This window comes from Motacilla alba, chromosome 2 (assembly GCF_015832195.1).
Source record: "Motacilla alba alba isolate MOTALB_02 chromosome 2, Motacilla_alba_V1.0_pri, whole genome shotgun sequence".
Classification (NCBI taxonomy): domain Eukaryota; kingdom Metazoa; phylum Chordata; class Aves; order Passeriformes; family Motacillidae; genus Motacilla; species Motacilla alba.
The window spans coordinates 28,598,416-28,626,036 of record NC_052017.1 but is presented as its reverse complement, the minus strand read 5'-3'; the positions used below and the strand labels follow the sequence as shown (position 1 = coordinate 28,626,036).

Genomic DNA, 27,621 nt, shown 5'->3' with positions numbered 1-27,621 from the left:
CATACTGAGGAAGAGGAGAGGCTTTGATTCAGCTTTTGTGTCTGGTGGGAACATTTTCTCAAAATGTAGGTGCTATTTCCTGTAATCAAGGGTTTTCCAGAGCCTGATAATAATTTCCCAGCTGTATCATTTTGGTGAATTATTCTTTAGCCTTGGGTTTTGCATATTAAGAATGGGAGAAGAGATCATATTCATCTTGATGATAGAAAACAGGGAATAGAACTCCCACAGCTCCCTCTCCCTTTCCCTCCACCTTGTGGAAAGTTTAGCTTTGTGCTAAAGCGTGAAAAAAGCCTTGACTGTAGTGTGTCAGGCATATTTCAGCTCGATTTGTGTCAACCCTAATAAGTCAGCTGACAAGGTAATAAATTGGGTGTCTGTTCAAGACCTGGCACCTGTACAGGAAATAAAAGGGGATTTCAGTTGCAGCAGATTTGCTTTGTTTTACAAATGGATCTTTTCTCAAGGCTCCTCTACCTCCTTCCCCCTTCTTCTCTTTACTGAAATCATGTTATCAAAATGTTTATTTCAGTTGTGGCTGGAGCCAGTGTTTCATCTGGAAAAGAAAGCTGTATGAGTATCCTTGGAAATGGAAATCTTTATGATTTCCATTCTGAAATAAAACCTTACAGAGCATTTAATTATTCATGTATCCTGCTGTTACATAAATGGTCTGAATAACTTCGAATTATTGAGAAACTGCCTTTGTTCAACATTTTGTAACTTTACATTTATATAGTTTGAATCAGGCTAGGAAAACAGAATTTATTTAACCCAGGGAAACTGTGGTAGTAAGATCTCACTATTTTTAATGATAATATAACCTTGTGACCAGGGTGTCTTAACATGCTTCCCTCTGTGCCTGACCTCCAAGGATGCAAGTCTGTTACAGCCCTTGAGAGCACAGCTTTTGTAGGTCCAGCTGTAGGGTTGTGTTTTTAGCTCAGGGGCACCAGGTCAGTTCCCAGTGTGATGTGAGGTGGTGACTGCAATAGTGGTGAGAGCTGAGGCAGTTTCCTTGCACTATTCACTTTTGGTACACAGATCTTCCTCCATGCTTGGAAAAGTGGCAACAGCTCCTGTCTCTGACCCTTTTAAATTTTGGTGACTGTCCTGGGCACCATGGAAGAAATTTCCTAACTATGTGGTTTCAGGCTCTATGGCTGGAGGAATCAAAACAGGACCTTTTTATTCTTTGAAATGGGCAGCTGCCTTTTCTTCCAATTGAATTTCTTCCACCTTTTACCTCCTTCATTATCCCGTAGGGATCTAGAATAAGTAGATCTTCATTTCCACATGGAGAGTTCATCTCCCAGAATTTCCTTCTTGGACTTTTTTAATTAGAGGAAGTGATAATCTGACCCAGTGGAAGGTGAGGGGGGGAAATGGTTTATTAAAAACAAATATTATTGCCATTAATTAAAGTACGTATGATCTTTAGAAGCAAGGAGACAAGAACTCTCAAGGTCATAACAGTTACCTAAGAGTGCTTTGCACACAATAAGAAAATTTTCAGCAGCAATGTTCAAAATCCAAGAAGATAAATCTATGTAATGTATATAATAAAGTTTTCTATACAGTCAGTCTGTTTTAGGATTTTTTATTCTTTATGCAGAGGATTGGACTAGATGGCAAAAGCCTCACCTATCCACTTCTATCACATTTAGGGTTACAGCATTTAAATGAGGAAAAAGTTTTCTAAAGTTCTCCTACTATTTTCAAGAAGTGAAAAAAGAACTTGAGGGGGAAAAAAGGGGGAATATAAACCTTTACAACTCCAAGTGAACTTTAGAAATTGTGATTGAATGCAAGCTCTGGTCTTTCCTATCACACTTTAAATTAAAAAAAAAATTCTTAGTTAAGCAACTCTTCTTTCTCCAGCACTGCCTAGTAATATGATGGATTACTCTAAATTAATTACAGTAATCAGCTAATGTTATGTGCTGTAGAGTTGTGATTCAAGCATAAAGGAAAAAATGCAGAGCAAATCGCATGTATGAAAAATGTGTTGCAGGGTTAGCTCAAGGTTTACACCTTGGCCTCAGTCTGTGGAAAAAAAAAAAGGACTCAAGGGTGAAATACTGAAACCTGATCAAAAATGGAGGAAATGTTCCAGGTCACATATCTTTGGATGTACTGCAAAGGCATTATATGTTAATAAAAGCAGAAGAATAAAGTAAGAAAACAGTACCTAATAATAACTGATACTCTATGTTGCAAGAGGTGTTTTAAATTTCCTGGTCATTGAAAAGATGTTTAGAAATGCCCATTTCTTTGTGTTTGAATAGTATCAGCTCCCTTCTGACCTGTTGTGAAATGGATTGAGAATTTATACTGAACTTTACAGATTCCTCATGAGGTGAATTGCAAAAATCTGCTTGGACACATATAATCTTTTTTAAAAATATTTATAGAACACAGCTCTTATGAAAATTAAACGTGTTCCAGGTGTGTAGGGTCCACCTTCTGGGCGCAGCCAAGTTGTTTTTGAAGTGGTAGATACACCTGTCCTTGCTAGTCAAGAGAAATTCTTCATGGTCAAGCTGCTAAAATGAAATGAAATTTCACGGGGTTTGTTGTGTCTTGGTTTTATTCAAGAGAAAAACTTGTATGGTTGTAGTAAAGCTTGGAATAAGTTGTAGGTAAGATGTGCACCTGGCTGTGGAAAAATTATTAGTTCTTCTAAGCAGCAACTGCTTGCAGTGCTTCAGCTCTCGGGATAAAATGGTGGATGTGATATGGAATTTTTAAAAAAATACTTTTTTTATTCATTAATAGTGAAATTAGCACCACAGAATCTCAAGGTGTTTTCTTCTATCTTTATTGAAAACACTTATGGGAAGAGGTGCTAATGCCAGGTGTATAGAAGCTCTGAGTAAAAATATAAAGCTAAAAGATGGAGTTCAGCTATAGCACAGGGGATGGCTTGCAAGCTGAAACAACCATGTTTGCTGAGCTTCCCTTCTGTTTCAGTGCAGCTGCCCAAAAGGACAGGGCATGGCCAGACTGTTTTCAGGGATGTTTTCCAGATGTGTGAAAAAAGTCTTTAAAGAGGAAGGAGTATATATCCTTATTTAGTTTTGCAGATTCTAGTATTTTTCTGGCCAGGCTGTCAACTATATAAAAAATAATCTAGCTGAAAAAAAAATCAGGCAAGAAAGGGAGGCTATTAAAAGAAATGTCTCTGAGAAGGGGTACTGAGGCAAGAATGAGCAGATGTGACAGAGATGCACAGGGAATCTTTCAGCTGATTTCAATGTAAGGGGAAGTTCTAGATGAGACTAAGGTGAAGTAGAGATGTTGGTCTGTCCTTTGGGTGGGATTTTGCCTGGCTGAAACACATATGTGCAGTTTGTTGCCACTTCTATTTAAGTAGTGTCTACAGGTGTGCTATCTGCAGTGTTCTTTGAAAGCTCCCTGAATTTGTATCCCAGAGTCTTTCTTCAAATATGAATATGTTTTACAGGTTTTTTGTACAAAGGTGTTGCTGATAATTCTTCTACCTCCCCCCCCACAGAATAGCAGCAGCATAACATCTGAGAACCACATTTTGTGTGTGTGTGTTATCTTATTTCTTACTCTTAGGCCCTGAACTGAGGTGAATGTCAGCCATTGATACATAAAAAAGGATATTTGTGACTTTTCTATGGTTAGTATCTTTCCCCTACTTCTCTTTCTTTTGTTTTCTGCTTTTCAGAGGCCGATTTAATTCAGTTTACCACTGTTTCACTGCATTTTCAGCCACACAACAAAGGAGAGTAGTAAGGAGACAGTGTGAGGAATCTGCTACAAATCCTGCTGTGGACTGGTTTCTTCTACAAAATTTCCAGTTTAAATATATATCTATCTGCATCTGCGGCACCATTTCGCAGCTACCTAAGCCAGTTGTCACCTGGGCCATTCCTGTGCCTACAGCCTCTCACCATTCAAACCTGGGTTTAATGCTTCCTGATTCACCCAAAATCTCATCCAGCAAAATCAAAGTAATTTGTTTGGAGGTAGCTCAGGGCCCCAGTTGGTGCAATGAGGTAGTAGGGTGCTGAGAGGATGGTGCAACCATGGCAATCCAAATTTGTATGAATCTGAGCAGCTGTGGAGAGTTACTACTAGGTTTGGCCTGCCCATTCCAGAGCTACTTTCTTTCTCCTTTTCCTGTGTTAGGCCAGGGACAGCTACCCTGTCCCTGTAGTCCAGGAACTCAGCAGCTGTCTGGGGGCTTTCCTTGCCTTTGCAAGTTCATTTCTTTTTCCCTTTCTCAGAATCCAATTGCCCTTCCCCTTCTTTTCAAAGGCACTGGTCTTTGTCTCCTCCTGCTGTATTTATCCTCTTTAGAAGTGAAGTGATATGATGAGCAGATCAAACATTTCACTACTCCCAGAAGTCCTGCCCCCTTCCATGTTCTTTCTTGTAATGGAAGCAGTCAAGGTATTTTAATGTAATACATTAGTGTTTCAACGTAATTGCTGCTACACTTCTGACTTGCTAGTTAGCAAGTATGGGTTTCTTCCAGTTTTGGGAAAACAGGAACACCATAATGCCGCGTAGCACAGGAGTGCTTCAGTCTTTGAGTGTACCTAATGCCACGACATAGGTGGTGAGTGGGTGGGAGTTGGTTTTAGAAACCTTGTAAACACTAAGCAAAAGTTCCACTGAAGTCAATAGTAGCGTCACTTGACAGAGGTTGAAGAACTTGGAGAGTGGTTTTATGTATTGTAAAAAGATTTCCAGCTGGTAAATTGTAAATATATAAAAGGTTCTGAAATTAAAACTGACAGAATTACTGATAAAAATTTCTGGATCTCTGTTTCAGTGTTTTATTCAGAAGTATTGAGTTAATTAGTTACATATACGTGTGGAATAACTACAGACTCTTTGAACTGCCCTGGGACTCACCATGGACGTGGTATTTGACACTTCTGGGAGTGGACTTTGCATACTACTGCTTTCATCGCATGAGCCATGGTAAGACATAACAAGTTTTTCATGTTCGAACATAGAAAATGTATTAATATCTATTAATAAAATGAGGTTTTAATTTTTGTTTCTATATTTGATCTACTCTAAGCATTTATAGCTGTTCTTCCCAAGGGTTAGCGAAGATAAACTTTTATCACAGGAAACAGTTAATGCATCATACTGTATACAATAAGCATGGTGTTGTGAAAGGAAGGAGTATAATTTTGAAAGCAGTTCAGCAGAGAAAGTGAGGTATTATGGAAAAAAGTAAGGAAAAAAATAGCGAGTACATAAAAAATTGAGTTTAATATCCCTATATACCTGTATGAAAAATCCAGCAAAGTACAGATAATATTTCAAAAGAATCTGGTGGATGTACAAACTAGAGAGCAGGAAAAAGCAAGATGGCTAAAATAATGGAGCTTGTGTAAATCATGTTGGCCATTTCTGTACATATATGTCTCTCTCATTACATATTTGTGTTCCCTAGTGAAAACAAATATCAGCTCTGGCCTTTTATATCATATCTGAAAATGCAATAATACTTTCTATCAATCCTAGCTCTAGGCCTGACCTAAAGTCTGTAGCAATGAAATAAAAATCTTTTTGCTCTTAAAGAGGCTTTGGACTGGGTTTCTCAAAGCTGAGTGCCCACAGTTTGCAGAAGCTGAGGGATGTAGTAATGATACTTTATGTAATGTGCTTTTAGAAAGGGAAAATGCTCTGCTGCCAGTAGGTCAGTGGAATATATGGAAGTAGGTAAGGAAGGATCCTGAGCTGCTGCGAGGAGTGGGAGAGAGGAAGGGTCCCTCCCAGGTGGGGATGGCAGGCGGGTGTGAGAACAATGCAGGGTGGGTGTAAAGGGATAACAATGGTGGGGGACGGGGCGGGAGGCGAGGAAGCAGGGGGAGCTGGAACAATGTGTCGAGGGGGACATCATGGCCAGGAGCTGGGAGCCCTGCGTGGGTGTAAGGAGACTGGGAATACGCTTCACAAACAATGACATTAACAGTGCTGGCAGGGCTACAGCCTCAGGCTAAGAACTGCATAAGAGCAGGAGGCTATTCCTGTGTTTTAAAATGAAAATAATTGCCCTTCAAGTGTTAGAAAATCACTAGCTTGGCTGTGCTTTCTGTGGAGTCAGTGGTAAAATTCCCACTGGCAGAGAAGGGAGCATGGTCATCTCTGCATTCTCTAAAGCAATGGATATATTTCTGTTTCTGCAGCAACTTTGCATTTGCTCTTCTCTGTTTTTGTTTTTATGGAATACTTTGGAATTGATCTCAATAGGTGTTTTAGAAATAAAAACAAGCCAATTCTGTATCTAATGGAGTTGAAGAAGCTGTAAGAAAATGCTGCTCTTCTCTTAAGAAGGTCAGTGCTGAGCTATTCAATAAATGTTAATTTACTCTTCTTCATCTTAGACAAATATTGTTCACTGTTAGATCTGTGCTGCTTAGCAGGGAACTGATGAAAAATTGTTGAAAATCACTCTAAGTGGAGATTTTAGTTTAACCAACACTCTTCTCTGGACAAACAACGATGAAATCTGTAGCACAGCACCTCAGCTGCAAGTCACTGCATTGGAAGTTGCTGAGAAAATTCAAGGAGATGGTTTTAAAAAGTCAGGAAAAATATCTTTGCAAATTGAAAAGAAAGGGCGCCGGAAAAGTTGCTGGTACAAGCAGACAAAACACACCTTTGCGCTAGAAAGTGACAGGGCCTGGTGATTCAGGCTTGGATCCTACAGCAAAATTAAAAATTAGTAGCACATGTATATCCCAGGAAGTTCAAGCTGTGTGGGCTAGCTCTAATTGTTTCAAACTGAAAAACTAAAATTCAGATACATTTTTTAGTTGTTTCTTAGAACTTGATATAATTTTGATACTAAGAATTATCATCATCATGTAGCTTTTCCCGGCTGCAAACAATAATTTGGTAACTCAATCCCCTGGCATTTTTACTACCTTATTTCATGTTGTCCATGAATAACTAGATTTTTCATTCTACTATTTCATAAATGGCAGTTTATGAAATAAACAAGTGACAAAATCACTACAGATTTTAACGTTTAGTCTGTAGGAGAAACCCTACTTTGCAATATGAAATTTTTACCCAGCATTTGAGGAGATATTTTTTCCTCTTCACTATACGCATGTAATAGCTATTATCCTAAACCGAAGTTATACAGCAACAAAAGGAAGTATTTTTAGGTGTGATCTCATTTTGCAAAGGATAGAGTTATTCTAAGTATGTGCTTGTTTTTTCCATTGTTTGCAGTAGCCACTGAAAGGTTAGAAAGTAAAATGCTTCACCACTTATTCCAGCATTCTTTTGGGTCTGATCCAAAAGCCATGGCAGTCAACGGGTCTACTTAGACCCTGCTCTTTCTTGTGGCATTTTAATGAATTTATAAATCAGTGTAACTTTTCCCTTTGTTTCAGTAAAAACACCCATAATGGCTGTACTACTAAAAAAAGTATGCTGTGAAATCACAGGTTTTACTTTAAAACTTTTTTTTAGGGAAGGATATGTGTGGGTTTGAAGGATTTTTACCAGGTATTTTAATCTAGCATGTATGGATTACTCCTCAAGTTTCCTCTCCAGGTGCGGAGACCTTGTAGAGTTAGTCCTGCTAGTAAGGGGGATTTGGTGGTCCCAGAGCAGTGCTGAGCCCCAGCACACCCTCCCCGCGCCCTGGCCTCAGGGATACTCCTGTTGCAGACAAATAACAACGGCAGTAAGGAATTTGGAAGCTCTGTAAACTGATTTCTTCAGCAGCCACACCTTTTAATCATGGGGGGAAATCTGAAGAATTCCAGATCCATGCAAAAACACTGGTGCTGGTGCAGAGCCCAGGTCCCAGCTGCGGGTGTCTAATGCCCAGCTCTGCTGTGGGAGGCTCTGCTCCAGGATCCACGGCCACCCCTGGCCTGAGCAGGTCCCTTGGCAGCAGCTGTGTGCTCAACCCTGTGCTCCAGTGGGGAATAGTGGGAAGTTGCAAGGCTCTGGTGCTCTGTAAGGGAGTAGTATTTAATCTACACTTCCCAGAGGATCACATCCTGCAGAACAGAGTGTGTTTCTGTCAGCTGGGGGGATCTCCTCTCCCCTGTCAGGCCCTGGAAGAAGCTGTCTCTTCTTAACAGCAGCTTCCAACACCTCTTCTTTTGTTCCCCTTTACTGCTGGGGAATTTCCATTGCTTCAGCGTCCCTCCCCTCAGACAACCTGGGAGAAGCGAGTTTCCTTCAGCAGGGCCAACCTCCGCAGCAGCTGCATTGTTCTGCCTGGGCCCCGCTGGCCGGTGTCAGCCGCTCGCCCCATTGTCCGCCGGTGGCTTCCAGCCGCCCTGCGGGATACGTGACATGGTCCCTGTCAGCGAAGGGCCGAGCCAATATGAGCTGATGGTTTGGGTTACATCTGAGGTCATAAAATAGACCTCAGCTGATGAGTATATCCTCAGCAGATTCCCCAGCTGCTACATAAAATTTCAAGTTAATGGTGTGTCTCTTAATAATTCTGAATTTATTTATAGTGGATGAGAAATGAGCCTTCTACACCAGGTGTATTGTAGAGCAATAGACTCCAAGCTTCTCAGATTCTCCCACCCCACAAGACTGACCTTTTGGCCAAGTCCTACTTCAGGAGGGTCAGAGGACAAAGAAAGAAAGAAACCCTGAAAGTATTTCAAAGAAAGAAACCCTGAAAACTAGGGTCAGCATTGTCTTTTAAAAGACCATGCCTCAGACTGTGGCAAAATGTCTCAGCTGAGTATGTTAGTAAATTTTTCTTTCTAAGGCTTCAAATAATTGGAAGTTTTGTGAATTTTTCTACTCCTGTTTTAAAGAACTTCTTTTAGAAGGGTGTTTCTCTTAGCCATGACTTATATTGCTTCTGCCTCTTCTCCCAGTGAGCATCTTTTGTTACAGTTCCTTCAGCAGCAGAGCTGACTTCAGAAGTTTCTGGCTGCGCTTTCCTACACCATGCCACAGTTCACAACCCACTCAGTCCTGAAAAAAATATCATGTGTGGAGACTGTGTGCATAAGATCACTGAAATAAACCATGTTAAAAAACAAGGTTGCGTTGCATTTCTTTCTTAACAATTCAACTCAGTAGTCATAGGGGTCAGCTTAGCCATGGAACAGGACATAAACCAGATGTGCTAGCTGAGAATCTATGGGATTAAGTGGAGACTTGAGAGAGAGCAGACAATTTTCTGAGTCAGTAGTGCACAGGCAGGTAACTCATTGTTTTATAAGGAGCCAGAGTGGATAAATAGGCACAGGTAGTGTCTCAAGATTGATGCCATTAAAATAACTGGAATGTGCAACAGTAAAGCCCAGTCCTGTTCTTTCTGATAATTATATATGTATTGTGTAGTAATAATCCTAATGTGTTACTGGACACTAGTGCAATACTGTGTTTGTTGCTGCATGAGGAGATGAGTTTTCCTTGTTAGAGGAAAATACAGCTCAGAGGATCAAAGTCTCTTCACCATCTGTATTTACTGATAATTTTTGGAGGGTGTATTGAAATCATATGATTGTACTGTCTGTATTTATTTGACTGTTTATATTTATCTGATCCATTCCTGCCTTTGAAGGACCTCCTTCATCTGCATTTTATAATGTACTTGTCTGAACTCAGTATATTAGCATAGACTTGTTAGGTAGATGTTATATTAACAATTGATACTATATTGAAGTAATTTTTTTATTTACAGGATTTTGGGAAATTCATTATAATAACATGATGTCTGACTTTTCTTACAAGGTTTGCTTTTCAGGACAATCTGTATTGCTCTAGAAATACAGCAAATTGCAATGCTCTTCTACATGCCAATGGGGGAGAGGGTTGGGTGGTAGTGGTATTTTTAGGCTTATTTTTGCATGTGGGAAAATATTGTTTACCTGACTAGAAATTCAGTACTGTATTGATTATCCAAAATGAAACAAACTTAATTTCACCCCAGTGAAAGATAGAAAATGTTGGGAACTGTCAAGTGACTGTAGGAGGCTCTGCTCTTTTTCTTGTCACAGCTTGTGTTGATTGCGAAGGGAATTGATACACAATCATTAAGAAACAAATATTCTCTTCTTGTGAATTGCACAGAAAACATTTGTTTTTTGCTGTTCTGTCAGTCGTTTTTTTTCTTATTTTTAAATGGGTTTGTGAGAGCAGGATACTAAAATGCTGTCCTTACTAGCCTCACAAAAATAGCAAAAGGTATTGTCATAGCTGGTTGTCATATTTTCTGTTCCATCTTCTGATTTATTCTAGTCTAATATCTGCAGACAATACAATGAAAATAAGTTCATGGTTCAGATGATTGTGACTCATTTATTTCCATTCAAGTTGACTGTAAATAAACTACATAATTTTTTCATTTCTATATTCTTGGGGTTTTTTAACTTGTCTTTTACTATTCTCTTATGTTTTCACAAGAAGAGGTGTTCCTTTACTATGTGCCTTTTAATTTTTTTGAGTGGACACTGAATTTGTAGAAGACCAAAGTCAATCTTAGCAAATCAAGATATTCCATTCCTTTTAATATTAAAACATACATTTTCATGAGAAAGTTCACCTGAAAACTACATCAGCTGCAATGAGGCTTCCTGATGTGGAATGTCTAGGGTCCCATAAAATTATAGGAGCCTGCTTGTATTGTTTTCAGGTTGTTATTGTTCATAACAAGTTCCTGTTGTTTGAAAGACTGATTTCTTGTATAGTGGCAAGAATAATGTCCTGATATGAGGTGAGGTTGACTCATTTAGTCTGTTAATTTTATTGTGGTATATGCAGATAGCTAAAGCCTCTTCCTATTTTACTTTACATGTGGTGAGATAATAATTGACTTTCTGAAAATTCTTTGTAACCTGAAGAGCTCAGAAGATGGAAATAAGAGGGAATCCACTTGAGAGTTTTTGCTTAGTTTTAATTTCTGAATATCCTAAAGACATTCACGGGTGAATGGATTTTCTAAGTATTTTAAATGTCAGAGGTAATTAAGCATAATGGTAGTAACAAATCTGCCAGTGGGTTGGATGTCAGACAAAAGTGATTGGCTGTGGATTTTTGGCTCTTTCTAGCTGCTGTAGGATGTGATCTGGAGTGGGAATACAGTGTAGTGAAGGGTAGGACATGGCTTGGGTCTGTAGGTGAGGAGTTCAGCTCCGTGGTTTGCTTTCAACAGTATACTTGCCACAATTCTGGTAGGTTTTCTGTAAATATCTGGTAATTTTTTTTTTCCCCCGCAGGATACTGGGAGAGAAAGGCCTGACTGTTATGAATTAGACCTTGATAAAGGTGTTTTTTTTTTTTTTCTGATTCCAGACACAGTGTATCTTAAATACCATGAAATACGTGGTAATGGAAGCGTGAGCTGACAATACTATGACACAATTTTTATGCCAAAATTCAGGTGCTAATTCCATCTCCTCTCAGCACTATTCATCTTCTCTCAAGCTCCCACCATGAAAAGACCTTGCAAGCTCCCCAGCACAAAAGGAAAAAGAAACTATTCCTCTGTTTTCCTTGTTTGTCATTTTATGGTTGGGAAGGTGGCCAGCACAAGGTTAATAATCTTTTTAAGTATTACGTATTTTCCTACTTTGAGGATTTACATAATACATTGGCATTCTAGAGGATCTCTCCATAGATATGCATTAGTTAGATGTATGGGTGTCCAGAGTGTAGAATTTCATCTTTTCTCCTACCTGCAGTACCTGGGTTTTTCCTGAGTGCACAGTTTAAGGAAAAAGTTCTGGATCTGCTTGTACAAAAGCAAGTTTGCAACATGCTTTTTCAGTAGAACATTAGAAAATGTGGTGAAGTGGGAGAAGAAAGTTTGTTATAAATTAGCACGGGTTGGCCATTCAAAAAATCAGCTGTCTTCACACATTCTTATCCTTGGCTATTGCTGCCCTCTAGGCTGTGTTCAAATTCTAAACAGAGAAAAAATAATCCTTTTTATCTGAGTGGAGATGTGAGTACAAAAGCATCCCATTCACTGTGCAGGGAAACAGTGTGCTGCTGAAAACCAATGAAATGGTGCATAACACTTGTATTTTTTAAGGTGTTATGGAACATAAAGTAAAATGTGAATTATCCAAGTTTTAAAGTGAATCTTTTTGTAGTTAGTTTGTTAGTGTGGAAGAGAAGAAGCTAGTTCTTCTAGTAGTTTGAATAGTTTGAAGATCTTACAGAAGTTTTGCCTGAAAAAAGGTTTGAAATAGTTCTCTTGTACACTGTTTGGCTTCCTAAATGTTACAGAATCACCTTCAATCTGGTGAGTTCATAAGTTGAAGAGAGAGAACTGTACGTTTGGTAGTTCAACTACTCATTCAAGGAGAGAAGTCCAGCTATATCTTCTCTTCCTTTTTATTTTTTTGTCATAAACTTTGAATGTGTATCTTATGCTAGAAACTTGTATTTCATGTGTAAGTGAAAGCCCGCCTGAGAATATATATTTCTGTTTCCCTTGACTTAATTTGAAGTCAAGTTACTTACATCAGCTAAAGGTTAACATCTATTTCCTGAAGAAGTTGCAAAAATCACTTAATCTAGGCTCATTTCAAACCAAAACCAACTGCAGTGATTTTGGAAATGCCACCTCAGTTTATGATACAGCAGCTCTGCACACTGTCTTGCTAGAGGACTGTGTCACCTCCGTGTTACACTAATCTGTTGAAATCAGCAGATCAGCAGTAACAGGTACCAAATAGAACAACTCTTTTTAATCTGTGATGTGAAACTGTGATTGTAAGGAATTTGAGTTTGAGTAAAAGCACACTGCATATAATTCATCAAATAGCCAGCAGTGGTAGCTGTTTTTTTGTCACAGTTTTAAAGTAGAAGCAGAGACGTAGAGGAATGAAAGTCATTGTTAAAACAGATAGCCCACTGAGATGCTTGTGCTTACTCTGTTACAAATAGAAGTATTTTTCTCCTTCTGTGCTAGTGAAAATTGTCTGGTCATTATTGCTCTGTCTATCAGTCTGTATAGTTTTAGCATGGAGAAAGAATTGAACAGAATGCTGTGTCTGCACTTCCACTCTGAAGCAGCATTTCAGCTAATACACACTGTGAAGATGCAACTTCAGACAGCTCTTTTGAAATTTCTTTTCAAACTGTGCAGAATTTAGCTTTGGAGCCTCTTGGCACTCTACCTGCAGGGAAAGGTAAGGTGGTTCCTGTGGCACATCTGTGATTGTGTGGCTGCGACACGTGAATTGGTGACATAGACCCAGCAATCCTCCTGGGCAGGTGTGCTGTTCTTTGTGCTGAAGAGTTTGGAATCACATTTCTGTTCCCTGGCAGGACATGGCTAAAATATCCCATTTCTACAGTATTAGGACCAAGAACAATAAGAAATTTAAAATGCCTTTTTAACCCAGAATAAAAGTGCATTCCATCCCAAGCCCCAAAAGGCAAGCTGTTCCTTTCAGGATATTGCTCAGGTTTCCAGAAGCTCAATGTCTGTAGTAGTTTTCCTTGCTTGCTAAAAATCTAGTGACACCATTACCATTTAAAATACTTTACTTTCAAGATGGCAATACTTGACAATTAGTATTTAAACTGTGTCTGGAGCAGAAAAAACATTATTGTATCTGGGCAATGCTCTTTGCATATATGTTTCCTTCAATGCCTCTTTATTGCCTTAATAAAGTATGTAAACTGCCAAAACTGCTTTTTGACTGTAGGAAAGGCAATCTTTTCTGCATCAGACTCTTTCTAAATTGATAGCATGCTGGTGGAAGATGTAACTTAATAAAAATTATCAACCACATTTTTAGCCTTTTTTTTTTTTTGTAGTAGCTGAAATTATCAGTAAATCCTTTCCTGGTATAACTTTTTTATAACTGGCATTATTTCTCAATTAATTTTTCTCAAGGATCATTAAATGTCAAACCTGAATAAATTCATCAATGCCAACTATTTTAAAAGTAAAATTACTTTTTTTACTATAAATGAAGAGGTGCAGAATAGAATGTCAACATCCTGTTGAAAGAAAATGCCTACAATGTTCACGTGTATAAAGCTGTATGAAAGACAGGTATCTTAAATAGGAGTCACTCAGCTGTTTTATGGTCTTCATAGTTGGATTTTGTAAAGTACTTGCATTTAAGCTCTAGATGATGGCCTCTGGGCTACTTATTTTTAGGGCTACAAGGGAAGAGGAAATTTCTTTTTGCTGCTGGGAAACAAAAATTGTGACTAATCAAATCATATTAGGATGTATGCTAGAGGAAGTGCAAGATGTTGTGGCATCCAACATCAAGGAGAATTCTTGATTCTATCTAGTTAGTAATTTTCCAGAAACCCTTAAAAATTTTCCCTCTGAATAAACTGTGGCCATTCTCAGCCTTTCTGATGAGGACATTACACACACTGACAGTAAAATGGTGTGGCTGTTGCTTCAGACTGCATAGTGCAACCTGGACATGTGACCTTGTAAAACACAGGAGAGATTTGCCTGTGCTACTTTTAACTTCTGTAAAATTAGAAGGATTTCTTTCAATTTAATGAGCAAATATCGTAAATGTCACTGTCATTATAACCATATCTTGCCATTTTATTTTTGTAAGCTCAGGAGGGTCAAAGCTATTGCTAAGTATGGAAAGGGAAGTGCAAACTCTCAGCCTGTAGTAACTATGGCATGTGACATGTTTTGACAAGGAATCATTTCAGACATCAATGATGTCATGTTCATGGCTTCCATCAACTGGAAACTGGCCTGTTAAATTGAGGCAAAAAGGTAGGATTTTATTGATTTTTCATCGCAGTGGTGTAAGGAAAATATATGCTTTATATGTGCATCATATATTTTACATGCTTTTATGCTTTCTTTTATTTTATTTTAAATTTTAGTCACTATTAACATATACAGCTACTGAGATCCTAAAATTTTGTAGATTTAAAAATAAAATCTTGTATTTTTTAAAATATAGTAATCAATACTGTGTTACAGAACTAAAAATAAAAGGAGTTGTTTATCCCAAGCTGTCTTTTAACTTAATGTACTTTTGACTGGAGATTAAGATATTAAAAAAAAAAATCCCCGAACAATATAAAAAAGGAACTTTTCCTGGGCTGTTCGTTGGCTAGAATGGATGTGAAGCAGGAATGAGCAAATGTGTCAAAGCCAACACTCAGTTCTTTCCTACTATTTCCAGATTTTTTGTTCTTCTGATGTCTCTTACCCACTCATGCTAACATGACTTTTTTATTATAAATGTTGTTTTGCTACTTCAACATGGTGGTTTTTTGGTTGATTTAAAGTTGAAAAATATATCTAAAAATATTATGGAGAAATGCAGAATTCAGTATGTAAGTTTGTTATGTCATTATCAGATTCCCTTGGACCATATTGTTAAAATGAATCTGAGTCAGGAACACTTTGTAGCATTCCTATGGGACAAATGACAGCATGCAAAGTGTTCACAGTACACATATACAATAAATTCATACAAAATGATCAAATTTTAAGAAGCCATAATATTAATTTTTCCTCTTTTTTCTTTAAATGTGGGAATGATTATTATGTTTGCCTCTCTTGTAAAAGCACTTCAACAAGCAGATTTAAGTTGGAAAGCATGAAGCTGGTTTGGAGAAATTATTGGGAAGAAGTGCATACAACCTGAGCTAAACAAAAAACTTCAAAAAACTCTGTGCATTGTTTGAGTTTTTCATTTCTTGTCTGAAAATTTTTGCAAAGCAATTTCAGATTGGATATCAGAACAGAGATATGGAAATTTTATACAACAGTGTCTAAATTACTGAACAGTAAGAAACAAAAATTGATACAAAAATTACTCACATTTTCCTTTGCTCAATATCTATCTTTGGTGATGATAATTGAGTCCCTTAGTGTGCTTTTTTTCATAGTTAAACTGCAAATGTTTTGCAATTGAGATGAGTTTCATTGTTCCTTTCTGTAAAAGAGGGGAAGGGTAGCATGAGCAGATAGGACTCTTCTAGCACAGTGGCAGACTAACTCAGGGATGAGTTCTTCAGGCTGGTGCCTTCAGACTAAAGTCAGTGCTTCCATTGCAATAATTCTGAAGGTGAAGTTTTGATTTGTTTTACTTAGAAAAAAACCAGGAAATGTATGATTATCTGAAGTTTAATTGGCATAAATTTTGCTATATAGTCTATTCACAAATCATTCTGTATTCTTACTTGTGATTTGAGTATGTACTGGAAGTATGCAATGTGTATATGTGTGTATATATATATATATATATATATGTATATATATAAAAACTTGTTTAAAGGTGTAGGATGTTATGTATGCATTGCAGATTTGACTGTATTATTACTTCAATTGCATATGCATGCACCCTGTGACTACAGAAGTTCATAGTCACAGAATAAAAACCACAGTCAGAGAAGTCCAGACTGCTTATTTTTATACTTACTGATATCCCAGGGAAAAAGGTAAAAAGCAGTTTATAAAACCTGGACAAAAGAAGGATGTAATTTTTTTTTTATACTCCCTTGGGCTGAATCTCAGCTGAAACAACTGACAGTTTTTGGACTTACTGAAGGAAATGATGAGTGAAGATAAATATCCAGATGTTTGCTGGCCAGATGTGTAAGGTTACATTTTGGAAAGCATGGATTCTCTACCTATGTCTCCTGAGAAGGAAGTTGTAAATAGTAAACATGCTATATTTTTATTTCCACACTTTGGGAGGAAAAACAGGATTCAGAGTAAAACTTCGTTTTGCCTTCAATGTAGGGCCTTAAGAACAGATGTAGGTTGAATATGCAGACTGGCACAGCATGCAAGTGGCACTTTTTAAATAGCCATTATGGCTAACTTAGCACCCTTTGTGCATTGTTTTTACTTCAGGGGAGATGCAGCTTGTGGAACTGTCTTAGTTTTCCAGCAGTGGGATAGAGGTGTGTCATGTCCCTGAAAGTTTCCTATTTTCTATTCCCATGTTTCAAACTTATTGTTTATGACAATGAAAAATGCAAAGCTTGACTTTTTCCCCTCTTTCCCCAGCCTACACTAAGTCTCTCCCTTCCCACCTAACATACAGATCTCCTTCTTTTCAAATAAATAGTTGGAAGTGGCTGCCTGCTAATACGGCAGCACAGCTCATCTCAGCCTGTGCTTGCTCTCAAACTTGGGAAGAGGAAAGGTCTTGTTAAAGTCAAGTAAATAACTTAGCTGCTAGGCTGAAGGAAAAATATTGGATTTGATTGTGTATTATTCCCATATGCCTGAGATATATTTAAAATTGAAACGGAAACCACCTCCCTTAAAACTTAAAGTGACAGATTTTCAAAAATTGGCAGCCAATTTTCGCCTATAATTGTACTTAATGTGGAAGGTATTTTCCTCTGCAGATGAGGGATAAGAGGGTCTTGCCACCATACTAGCAGTGAGGCAGAGGAGGCCCCTTCCAGCATGTAAAATTTGCTGGCCAGGTATTTCTCCACTTCCTTGGGCTAAAGATCTCCTGAGGGCTAGAGACTGCTTCAGTGCATGGGAGGTGTTTAACTCATTTTTGTGAGCTCCCCTCTCCTTAGGAGCTCCAAAACAAGCATGTCAAGAGTGAAACTTAAAAAAAACCCAACAAAAACAACAACAAAAAACCCAAAACAAAACCATAATGAAACAAAAAACCCAAACAAGAAACCCCCAAAACAAACAGCAAACAAAAACCCAAAGAAACCCCCCACCAATTTTTAAACACGGCTATTCTTCTCCTGGGCGTGCAGTGTTGCAGCGTGTTCTAGCATGCTGTAAATTCCCTTGACTGGCATTGCCTACAATTTTAAATGCAAGCGCCTGAAAGGGTTTTTATTCATGTGCTTATGTAGACTTATTTTTGTGTTCCCTTTCTGCTGTTTTATAAAGATTAGAAAATATAACAGCCATGTAATTACAGGAGCCCAGCCTTTTCCTCCTTAGAAAACTTACAGAGCTTTTCCAAATACTTGTTTTGAAGGCATAGGATTTACCACACCTAATTTCTTCAATGACTTACTAATTTCTTCTCAGTCATGTATGAGAACAAATAGGCTCTGGATCATGGCCTGAAGATTGGCAATTGCAAGGGTGTAGAAATAACTTGTCTCAGTTTCTGTATAATGCTCAAAACATTGCTGGAAAGTGTTATGTGCTCAGGACGAGGAAAGATGTTAAAAAGTGCAGAGTGTGGAAGTATCACCAGATGCAATTCTTGCTGAGTCTTTGCATACAAAGAGGGAAGGGGAGCTGTTCAGAAGAGAGAAAGATGGAGAGTGACCATGAAGAAAAAGTGACTATAGAAGTGGCTTAATTCTGTTCCTGGGAGTTCAACCCTGCTCCTAGGATAGCTGCTGCTCCCCATGAAGAGAGACCAAATTGCTAGACTCTGGGAAAAAACCCCTTCTGCTAAAGGTTGAGTAACCAAATGGCACTTGGAAGCTACTGCAGCCTATCACTGCAGCTATAGCAGCACAACTCCTAGGGAAGCAGGGGCTCTGACCTCTGCCACCCCTTGCAGCTTTGGTTTCCTTTTACAGGTGGGGGAATAGGAGAACAGACTGACAATGTCATTCAGATTTGCTATTTAAACTAGTAGTTTCTCAAAACTTAGAAAAATGTTGGTTTTTTAAGTTGTAACAACAGTGGAAGCACTAAGAAATTTTGGATGTCAGAACAATTAGAAGGAGAAGCTGGGCACAGGCAAAGTGGGGTACTTTAAGATAGGAAAATATATGCAGGTGGAATATGAAAGCATTGCTGGGTGAAAAAGATGGATGTGAAAGAAAACAGTAGGCATTGAGGCAGTACAGAGGAGTTTATGCAGAGTCAGGATGAGTTTAGGAGGAGTGAGGAAATTTATGATGGACTGATTTATGGCTACTGCATGAAATAGTTCAGGGATAAAACCCTGTGCTATAGAAGCTGTTAGAGGACTTGCTGGTAATTACAAAATTAGAGTTTGCACCAAAAGTGAATGAAAGTCTTCTTTTTATATTAGACACTAAGAATAGTGTCTAACACCCATAATAGCTAAGATATACTTTTGCCATAAAGTTGGGTAGCCCTGTTTGGTCTGCTGAAAATATTCTTGTGGCTTCCCAAATAGTTACACTTCTAAAGTTTATGATTGCCAAGAAAATATAATGATTTTCCAATGTTCAGAACTAGCAATAGTAGTTTTTACCAGATGAGTTGGGTAAAATTGCTCTCTACACTGTTACCTCTACACTGTTATAAAGGAAAAGGCAATTGCAAGTAATAAAAGACTATACTTTTATGTATACTATATATCTAGTTATTGTATACTTTTTACCTCTGTGTAGAGGTCTAAGATTTTTTAATTTTCTTATGTTCACTAAAAAGCTGAACTAATATTTTTTAGTTACGTACAGATGTATATTAGTCAAGTAATACAAGCATCCCTTGAGAGGTGGGCTACTGAGCATTAACGTAATTGCTGAAAAGTTTCACACTTATTTTTTAGTTGGAAATAATATCCAGTATGTAGTGGGGTTTTGTGTGAGATGATAGCACAACATTTTACATATTAATCAAAATAATTCACAGACCTTACTTCATCTTCCACTCTAGTAGGATATGGTTACTACACAAATAATTTTAGGACAGGAAGTAAGAATAATGCTGTAATTAACTGAAATTGCAGGGGAACTTAGGTAGTCAGAATGTAATTATGCAATACAGAACTCAGTCAGGAAACAGGAATAACTTTCCTGTTCTTTTGAAAAATGCCAGATGATTGCTAATATTTATAAATGGTTTTTACACATCAGCTGAGTGATGATGCCTGTGACAGAGGAGCTGCCTTTAAAATTATGCTAAGCAGTTGGTTCCTTTCTGACTCAGTGATAAAGATGCTTCCTCCAGAAGCAGCTGTTAAATTTCCTTCTTGCAGCACAGATTTCCTTAACGGTATCACATCCAAACATCAGCCCAAACTCTGTTACTTTGTCAGAATTAATTTGATTGCAGTATATCCAAAGTAAAGTCAAATTGAAAATGACTGAGTAAAACTGTTTTATTTTAGGAAAAAAACCCAAAAGTGCTTGTTGTGTCTATGTTATGTGAGGCAGTGATGTAGGAAAGTTCAGTTGGCAGGTATTGGTTTAATAGTGAAATGCACAGTTATCTCTAACTTTCAAAGGGTTACTAGACCCCTGTTAATTTTGGTAGAGAATGTTTGTATAACCTGTATCACTGCTCAAAGTGTTTGCCATGTGGTTCAGAAGTAGCGCAACAGAAGTAAAGTCAGAAATAAACTGTGCCAGAAGAAATAGAAAACAGGATTAGCTACTGAGTAATGACAGCTAAAATACAAATGCAGGGAATGATGCCTAGTTCAGGAAGAAATTCACTGTATATGTGATTTGTTCCAAAGAGAGCTTTGGAATGCTAATTGAAGGCAAAGTGTTGTGGGCCCTAAGTTTGACTCAGGTGATTGCTGTATTGACAGTGGCTTTGAATGCTAAATACTAGCACAGTCAAATGGGCAAGAGTGTAGTCCAGAGCGTAGCTATTCATTCCCATACTTGAACCACAGCAGATTTAATTGTAGGCCTGTTGTTATTCTCAAGGCAATTCACCTTTGATTATTTTGTTTACTTATTATTTATACAATTTTGTTTGCAATACTTATAAGGATTTGAAATTTAAACTATAGACTACTATGTTAAACTTTGAAAGAGTTTACAGTTGTAAGCTATTTTGATATATTTATTGTAAAGTAAAATTATTTTTTTTCTTCTAAATTACTGTTCTATCCATAACTGAGAGTAACTCCATGAGTTCTTTATAATCCGCAAGGGTGATGCCCATTGTTACATGTTGCCCATTAAATGTTATTTTGTTAAAGGGGGCATGATGTAATGCTGATTACAATCTAGTAAAAAATAATTATAATGCTGCAATCTGATACTTGATATATACATATATGTATTCATATAAATGAGAATATTATTTGCAATGCAAATTAATATTGTTAATTCTACACCTAATTTTACAATATTGACTAAGTTAGTCTACATGGTAAAATCCCAGTAAATCATCTGCCCTTTTAATGATCCTGAGGGATTTGTTCTGCTTTTGGCATGTATATTTGGATGGAAATAAGATTTCAGCAAGCAGTGTTATTTACATTACATGCCTAAGGGCCAGTCTTTCTGATCAATCAGCATCCTGAACTCAGGGTTTGAGTTATGACAATTCTGTACCTTGCTTTAAGGAAAGATTAAAGTAACCGAAAGGTTACTTCTGCCTTGGGTTCCCATAGTGGTGAGCAGATCAGCAGAGAGATACAAAATATTAATCCTTCATACTCACTAAAGTATGTCTGACATCATGAGCTTAATTCTTCAGAATTTCTTAGGGAAATACTTGCCAAGACTGTAAAGAAAATGTTTTTACATGGAGCCCTACTTTGTTCTGACATTTATGCAAGGACACAATTCACCACGAACCTTTTAGTCTTCCTCTTCCTTCAGAGCATAATGAAAGGAGCCTATTCATCCCGGTCTCTTGGCATTTTTGTGGAAAAATAATAGTTCAACTGCACAGGCCCACTCCTCATCTGAAACATGAGTAAGCCCCGGAGCTGAAGCAATCTGTGCCCACTGCATATTTCTACCAGGTCATTGGACCACTGCCATTGTTAATAAGGTTGAACCTAAACCCACAAATGAAAGAAATAGATAAAAATACTTATAAAGTATCAATGCTTATAGTATAAATATACAAAAGATCACATTAGAAAATGTATGTTGTATAACTGTTTATTATTACATTAGGTTTTAAAATATTTACATTTACAGAAATGGCCCTCACTCATTTTGTAGTTGGGGAATATTCCTTTGGGAGCAATGGCAGGATGTTTTCTGTTAACCTCATTTATTTTATTTTAACTAGAAAAGGAAAAAGTTTTTTAGCCAAGTATTTTTTTTCCTCCCTGTAACTAGGTAATAAACTTGTATCTAAAAAAACACTTGCTAGAAAGTGCTGTTATCTGTTTAAAATTTACGGAAGTGCTGCATTTTAATGGTACAATAACTAATGCTCAATTATAGAGGAATTCCTCCGGAAGAACAAGTCATGACTGCAAGTGCCAAATAAATCTTATGGTGTGACATGGATAGTAAAATTTCATAACAATAGTAATGTGAGGGCTATGTTTTCAAAGCAGATTGTATTGATAGTACTACAGCTGACATAGCCATGTTTGATTTTGTGTGTATATGAGGTATAATATTACTAAATCATTGAGGATTGAACATAGTGACTTACTGTACATTAAGAGAAGGCTCATGAAATTATATCTGGATTAAGAACTTAAAAGAAAAAATTATGTCATGGCTGTAAGATTGTATAAAAAATAAGGAAAGTCGCATGTTTATTTGAAAAATCTGTTTTTTCATCTGATTGGTACCCCTGCCTGCAGTGCTGTAAACAAATGCATGACCATTGAAATAAAGCAAAACACTTCTGGAATAGCCTATAAAAGAAAGAATATTTAAAAATTGAAGGTGAAAGATCAATGAGGAGAAACATTTTCAAAATAGGAATATTATCAAATATCATTAATTTAAAACCCAAATTGCTACGAGAAGTCTCCAGGTGTAATGTGCAGAAGAGTTACAACTTCACTGCTACTTTCAGTTGCAAGACTGCTGCTGTGATTAGAATTTGAAGTAGCAGGGAAGTAGGGAATTTTTTTTTTATTCAAGATGCCCTCTATGTTCTTGTATTTTTTCCCCTAAAGATTCTTAGTTGACTTCTAAATGAAGTGTGCTCCTCATTTACATAATGGAAATATGATGGATTAAAGAACCAAAGTTTTCTTACAATTTCAGATTTCCGATTAGATGGCACAGTTCTGGCAATAGAAGACATGTTTTTTATTGTTTTTAGGAGTATAGGGGTTTTAGATGAGAGGTTTTTCGTTGTTTTCATTTAAAAAGTGAATTTTTAATTTTCTAGTTGACTGAAGTGATAGTTTTTTGTAGGAACATGATTTCCAATGGTATAAATTTCATACAGGGTGCACAGAATAGGATAGCTTTTCATCTTTAAGAAGCTGAAGAAATGAAGGACTGGGTAATTCACTTTACACTTTCTTATTGAATATAGGTAACATAAGCATAAATAAAAATACTATCTCAGAAGTAAAAACTCTCAGAAGTAACTCATCATTTGCTTGTTGGAAGTATAATTCCTTACACAGCACAGGGAGTAATTGCTGCAGTGAATGGTTGTTTTTCAGTGTCTTGGATGTGGTGATGGCACTGACATTTTAAAAGAACATATATAGAATTCAAAATTGGTTTAACAGAATACATTTGATGTTCAATCATAATATTAATTTTAAAATAGTTGGTAATCTTTCTATAATTCAAGTACTAAATCCTAGATTTTAAAATTTAAGATACCAAAATTAATTATCAAGGTATGTATGTCTATGGAAATAGCACCATTTTGAGAGGAGGTGCTACACAAAGCTGATATTTAACCATATCTGTTTTAGCTGTATAGCTGTGTGTGTGAGTGTATTGGCAAAGTTTGCAGTCCATGTCTGAGAGCTGGTGACATTAGTGCTGCAGTAGAGTAACTCTCCTAGTTTTATGGGTCAAGTGGAAAACCCTTCCATTGTTCAGAGTTCCAAGCACTTTGGAAATTTGAAAATGAGGTGATCAGAGGAAATAGTACAAACATAGCTGATCTGGTGGTGGAGAAAATAAAAGGAATAAAAGGATGGCAAAGAAAGGCTGCATTTCTTAGGAAAGTGTTTCTAGTTTACGTGATATCTTTAGGCAAGGAAGGCACTGTAAACTGTTGCAAAGTAAGGACTGAGGAGGGTTGCGGCTGTTGCTTGGGAGTTTAGGGTGTCCTTTGAGTTGGAGCCTCGTTTACATGTGGAAAAGGTCAAAGGAAGTGTTGTTGGGGATGTGCTGAGACTCTTGGACTTCCCTGCTGGCTTGGGAGGGAGGGCCTTTCCCTCACTGCCCTGTGACTTGTAATGTACTTTATGTCTAACCATAGTGGAGGAAGTATGGAAAAGTCATCTTTGCAGGAAAAAATGTTCTTGAACCTGTGCACATTTAATAGATGGCTATTTTTATATGCTTGTGACATTATAAATATATGGAATAATTTCTATTATAAAATGTTTACTTGAGACAAATGAAAACCTTTAGACACTATGAAGGGTGAGGCCACTAGGGTAAAAAAATGTATTGTTTCTTCAAAATACATCTTTAAAGTTGAGTCATACAGCTGTTGAATGGCAAACAACTTCTGATAGTCAATATCCTGACCCTTTAAGAGCATCCCTGTGATTTTCTATGAATATATTAGCTTCAACTGCTACTAAATGTCACAACTGTTGAGTTGCACACGAAAATACAGCCATAGAAAATGCCTAAAATTGTTGTAGGTAATATTCATGCTATAGTTTTTTTAATGCCACTTTCAATATATTTTTAATTGTGTTTCACTTTGAAACAAGAATTTTTTTTTAATTATGTTGGTGATGTCCTCAGTATGAAGATCTCTTAAACCCGAACCAGAACATTCCATTGGCCAACCCAAAATGAATTGTCACATATTCATGACCCATCTTGGAAGAAATGAACTTGTGAATCACTTGGCTCTACTTTTTGGTGGCATAACTTGCAAGGTGAGATAAATAGTACACTGAAATAAACCAGAATATGATGAAATTTTCTAATTCACTAGATTGACCCCAAGCTGTGTTCCTGAGTAAGTGTGAGGATTAAAAGAACATTTATAGATCCAGATTTGAACTGAGCATCAATATCTGCTGTTTTTAAAAAAAGTTTGCATTTAGGGGAGAACGGTAGTACTTTCTCATGTCCTCAGGGAAGAACTTAAAGCGTACTTATTTCCATGAGGGTCTGAAGAATGTTCTCTCTTACAGAATGACCGTGTTCTGTTGTAATTGCTCATGTGGAACTAACTGCTGCTTATGGATACATCCTTTTCCAAGCTGGTTTATTTCTGATAGCCATGGAAAAACACCTTCTTGCAAACTCTAAGCCTGTGACAGAACAGGATTAGTTTGTGTTAAATTTTGCTATCTTGGATTGCAATATACAAAAGAATTAACTGCGAATTAGCTTTGCGTAATTCTACACAACCTATGGTCATCTAGGAAGGTCTTCACACTTGCTGACTTATATTGCTTTAAGCAGTAATGTATGCCCCCTCTGAAAGCATCCTGTGCTGGCTGCTGTTTCACTGCCAATGGAAAAATTTGGCTGTGGGTTAGGAGAGCACACCTTAAAGCAACCTCAAAAATTTATATTGCACAGAATCATGGGTAAGTTTTTGAAAGTGATGTTAATTAATGAAGGCAGATACATAATTGCTAATATTCTCTTTGTAAAGGTAAGCTGATTCAGAAATTTGTGATTTTATAAAAGCATTTTTCTATGTGCAAAATGGGTAAAAGAGAGAAAAATATGGTTTTGTACAGCTTGAAAGTTCTTTTACAACTGCCCGGTTCTTGCTTGATAGCAGCGTATGCATATATTTCTGAATGACTTTTCCAACTGCTCAGTGTTCAGAATGAGTTTATTATGAAATATTAAAGTACCATTAATGTCCTCTGAGCAAAATAACAGCTTTTGTGTGGGGTCAATGTTAATTTTACTTCTTTCATTACTGTTAAAATTGTCCATCATGTGAAGGATTTGCTTCACTGATCCACTCTCCCACTAGCCAAAAAAAACCCAGCACATTTTAATCTAAGACAGGTTAACTCCCATTTCTGTACACAGTAAATGGACATGGCAGGGACAGAATCTTCATTCCTTCTGTCTTATTAAACTTTGGAAGCAGTAGTCTTTAGTTTAATAAAGGCCCTGTCCTCCAGCTGGATTTGTGAAAGGAAATGCTCCCACACAGAGCTGATTTGAAACTAATGCTTCTTTTATGTGAACATGTTATACTTAGATCTTATGGCACATGATACAGTAAATACAATCTACTAGTCATCAGTATTTTATAAAAATGAAGTTTAATCTGTGATGTCTCAATACTCTGTCATATTACAAACTTCTATTTATCATTTAAATAATTTGCACTGTATAGTGGTCAGGGTTTCTTTATGTTCTTTGCTTTCTATATTCACTTCGAAATTTAATTTAAATTCCTTATGCCTTTTGCAGTAAATGACCAACAAATGCTTCTTGCACATTGTTCAGTTTATAGTAGAGAATATTCCTTTCTTATTGGTAATTGCACAGCAAATTATTATGTGGTGAAAAAAAAATCCATTCTTTTCCTAAGGCAGAAACCCAAGTTCCTGTCTGTTTTGCGGATGTTAAAAATCCCTTGACACTCAAAGAAGAAGAGTGGGAGTATTAACTCTCAGGAACCCTTGGCTAAGTATTCATGAAAAGAGTCTTTCTCCTTCCAGCACAGGGGACTAAACTTGTTAGGAATGCTTACTGTGAAAGAAACACTTTATGTAATCTTAATAAATGAAATAAATTTAAGAGCATTTTCTTAAACAGGAGGGGAGGATTGGGAAAAAGTTCAGCTTTTTATTTTATTAAGAAATATAGAGAGAAGGACACATTATCTGAGGATTTGTCCAAGTTTCTAAGCATGAACTTCTTTGGAGAAAATGACTGTAAAAATAATTTTCCCTACCTATTTTTAATATTTGATAGCTGCAGTGGAAAAAAAAAATACCTTCTTTCAAACGATATATGCAGTGAATAGCCAAACCACTTGCACTGTAAAGTGCATAAGAGCCCTGGAAGTAGCTTTTAACATGGTTGCAAAAAACTCCCATAATTATTAGAACTGACAGGAGTTTTTCAGTCAGGGTGACTACTCTACATAATGATATAGTAGTGACTGGTACATAAGAATAAATGGTCTTTCACTGTAATTGAGTAGAATCAGAGTCTCTAAAATAATTTTATTAGTTCACCTTGCAAACTTTTTACAGATTTTGCAGATTTGCAAACTTTTCCTAGTATGTGAAGGTGTAATCTCACCAGCTACAGGAGTCAAGACTTCATAAACCTGAAATGGGTTTTGGAGGTGTGGGTTATCTCAGCTGACACAGGCCTGGCAGGCAGCAGGAAACGGGGCTACCGTTCCTAAGGGAATTGCTGGCCATCCTCGCTAGAGCCGAGGGCTTTGTGTGCGCGGGTTGTTAAGACAAACAGGGAAAACGAGTGCCAAGAGAGACCGCCCTGCTGAGCTGTGGATAGATGTTATTATTTTTAAGAAGAAGCCCTCTGGTGATATAACAGGGCTGACCCTGTTAGCGGAGGCTTCATAAATCTTTCTCAAGTGAAAGTTCCTGGCTGCGCAGGTTGGAGGGCAGACAAAAGAATCAAAAGAGCCAGGATGTGAAGTCTCTGTACTGTACATGTGAGCGCTGCCTATGGGACTCTGCAATAATACAACAATAGCCAAGATTGCAAGGCACAGCTTCAGTTCACTGCCTGCTTTCAACTGCTTCTAATAACAGTTTTAATTTTAGATTCCTCATGGCCTTCTACATAAAACCTTAAAACTGTAATGATTCTTTAGCAAGAAGAAAAAGAATGAAATATCATTGGAATATCAGCTTAGACAATTCTCTCCTTTCTCTGTTAGTGCTATAGTAGTAATTAAATTTAGTGATTAGA

The 27,621-nt window shown here is 37.2% G+C and overlaps 1 protein-coding gene across 2 annotated transcripts in view; it reads left to right on the top strand.

Moving 5' to 3' along the window:
- Positions 1 to 27,621, top strand: part of AGMO (alkylglycerol monooxygenase) — a 186,906-nt gene that overhangs the window by 14,431 nt on the left and 144,854 nt on the right. For both annotated transcript variants that reach the window (XM_038124924.1, XM_038124932.1), the window contains exon 3: positions 4,811 to 4,962. In XM_038124924.1, the coding sequence (XP_037980852.1) occupies positions 4,811 to 4,962 (152 nt within the window). The remainder of the gene's footprint in view (positions 1 to 4,810; positions 4,963 to 27,621) is intronic.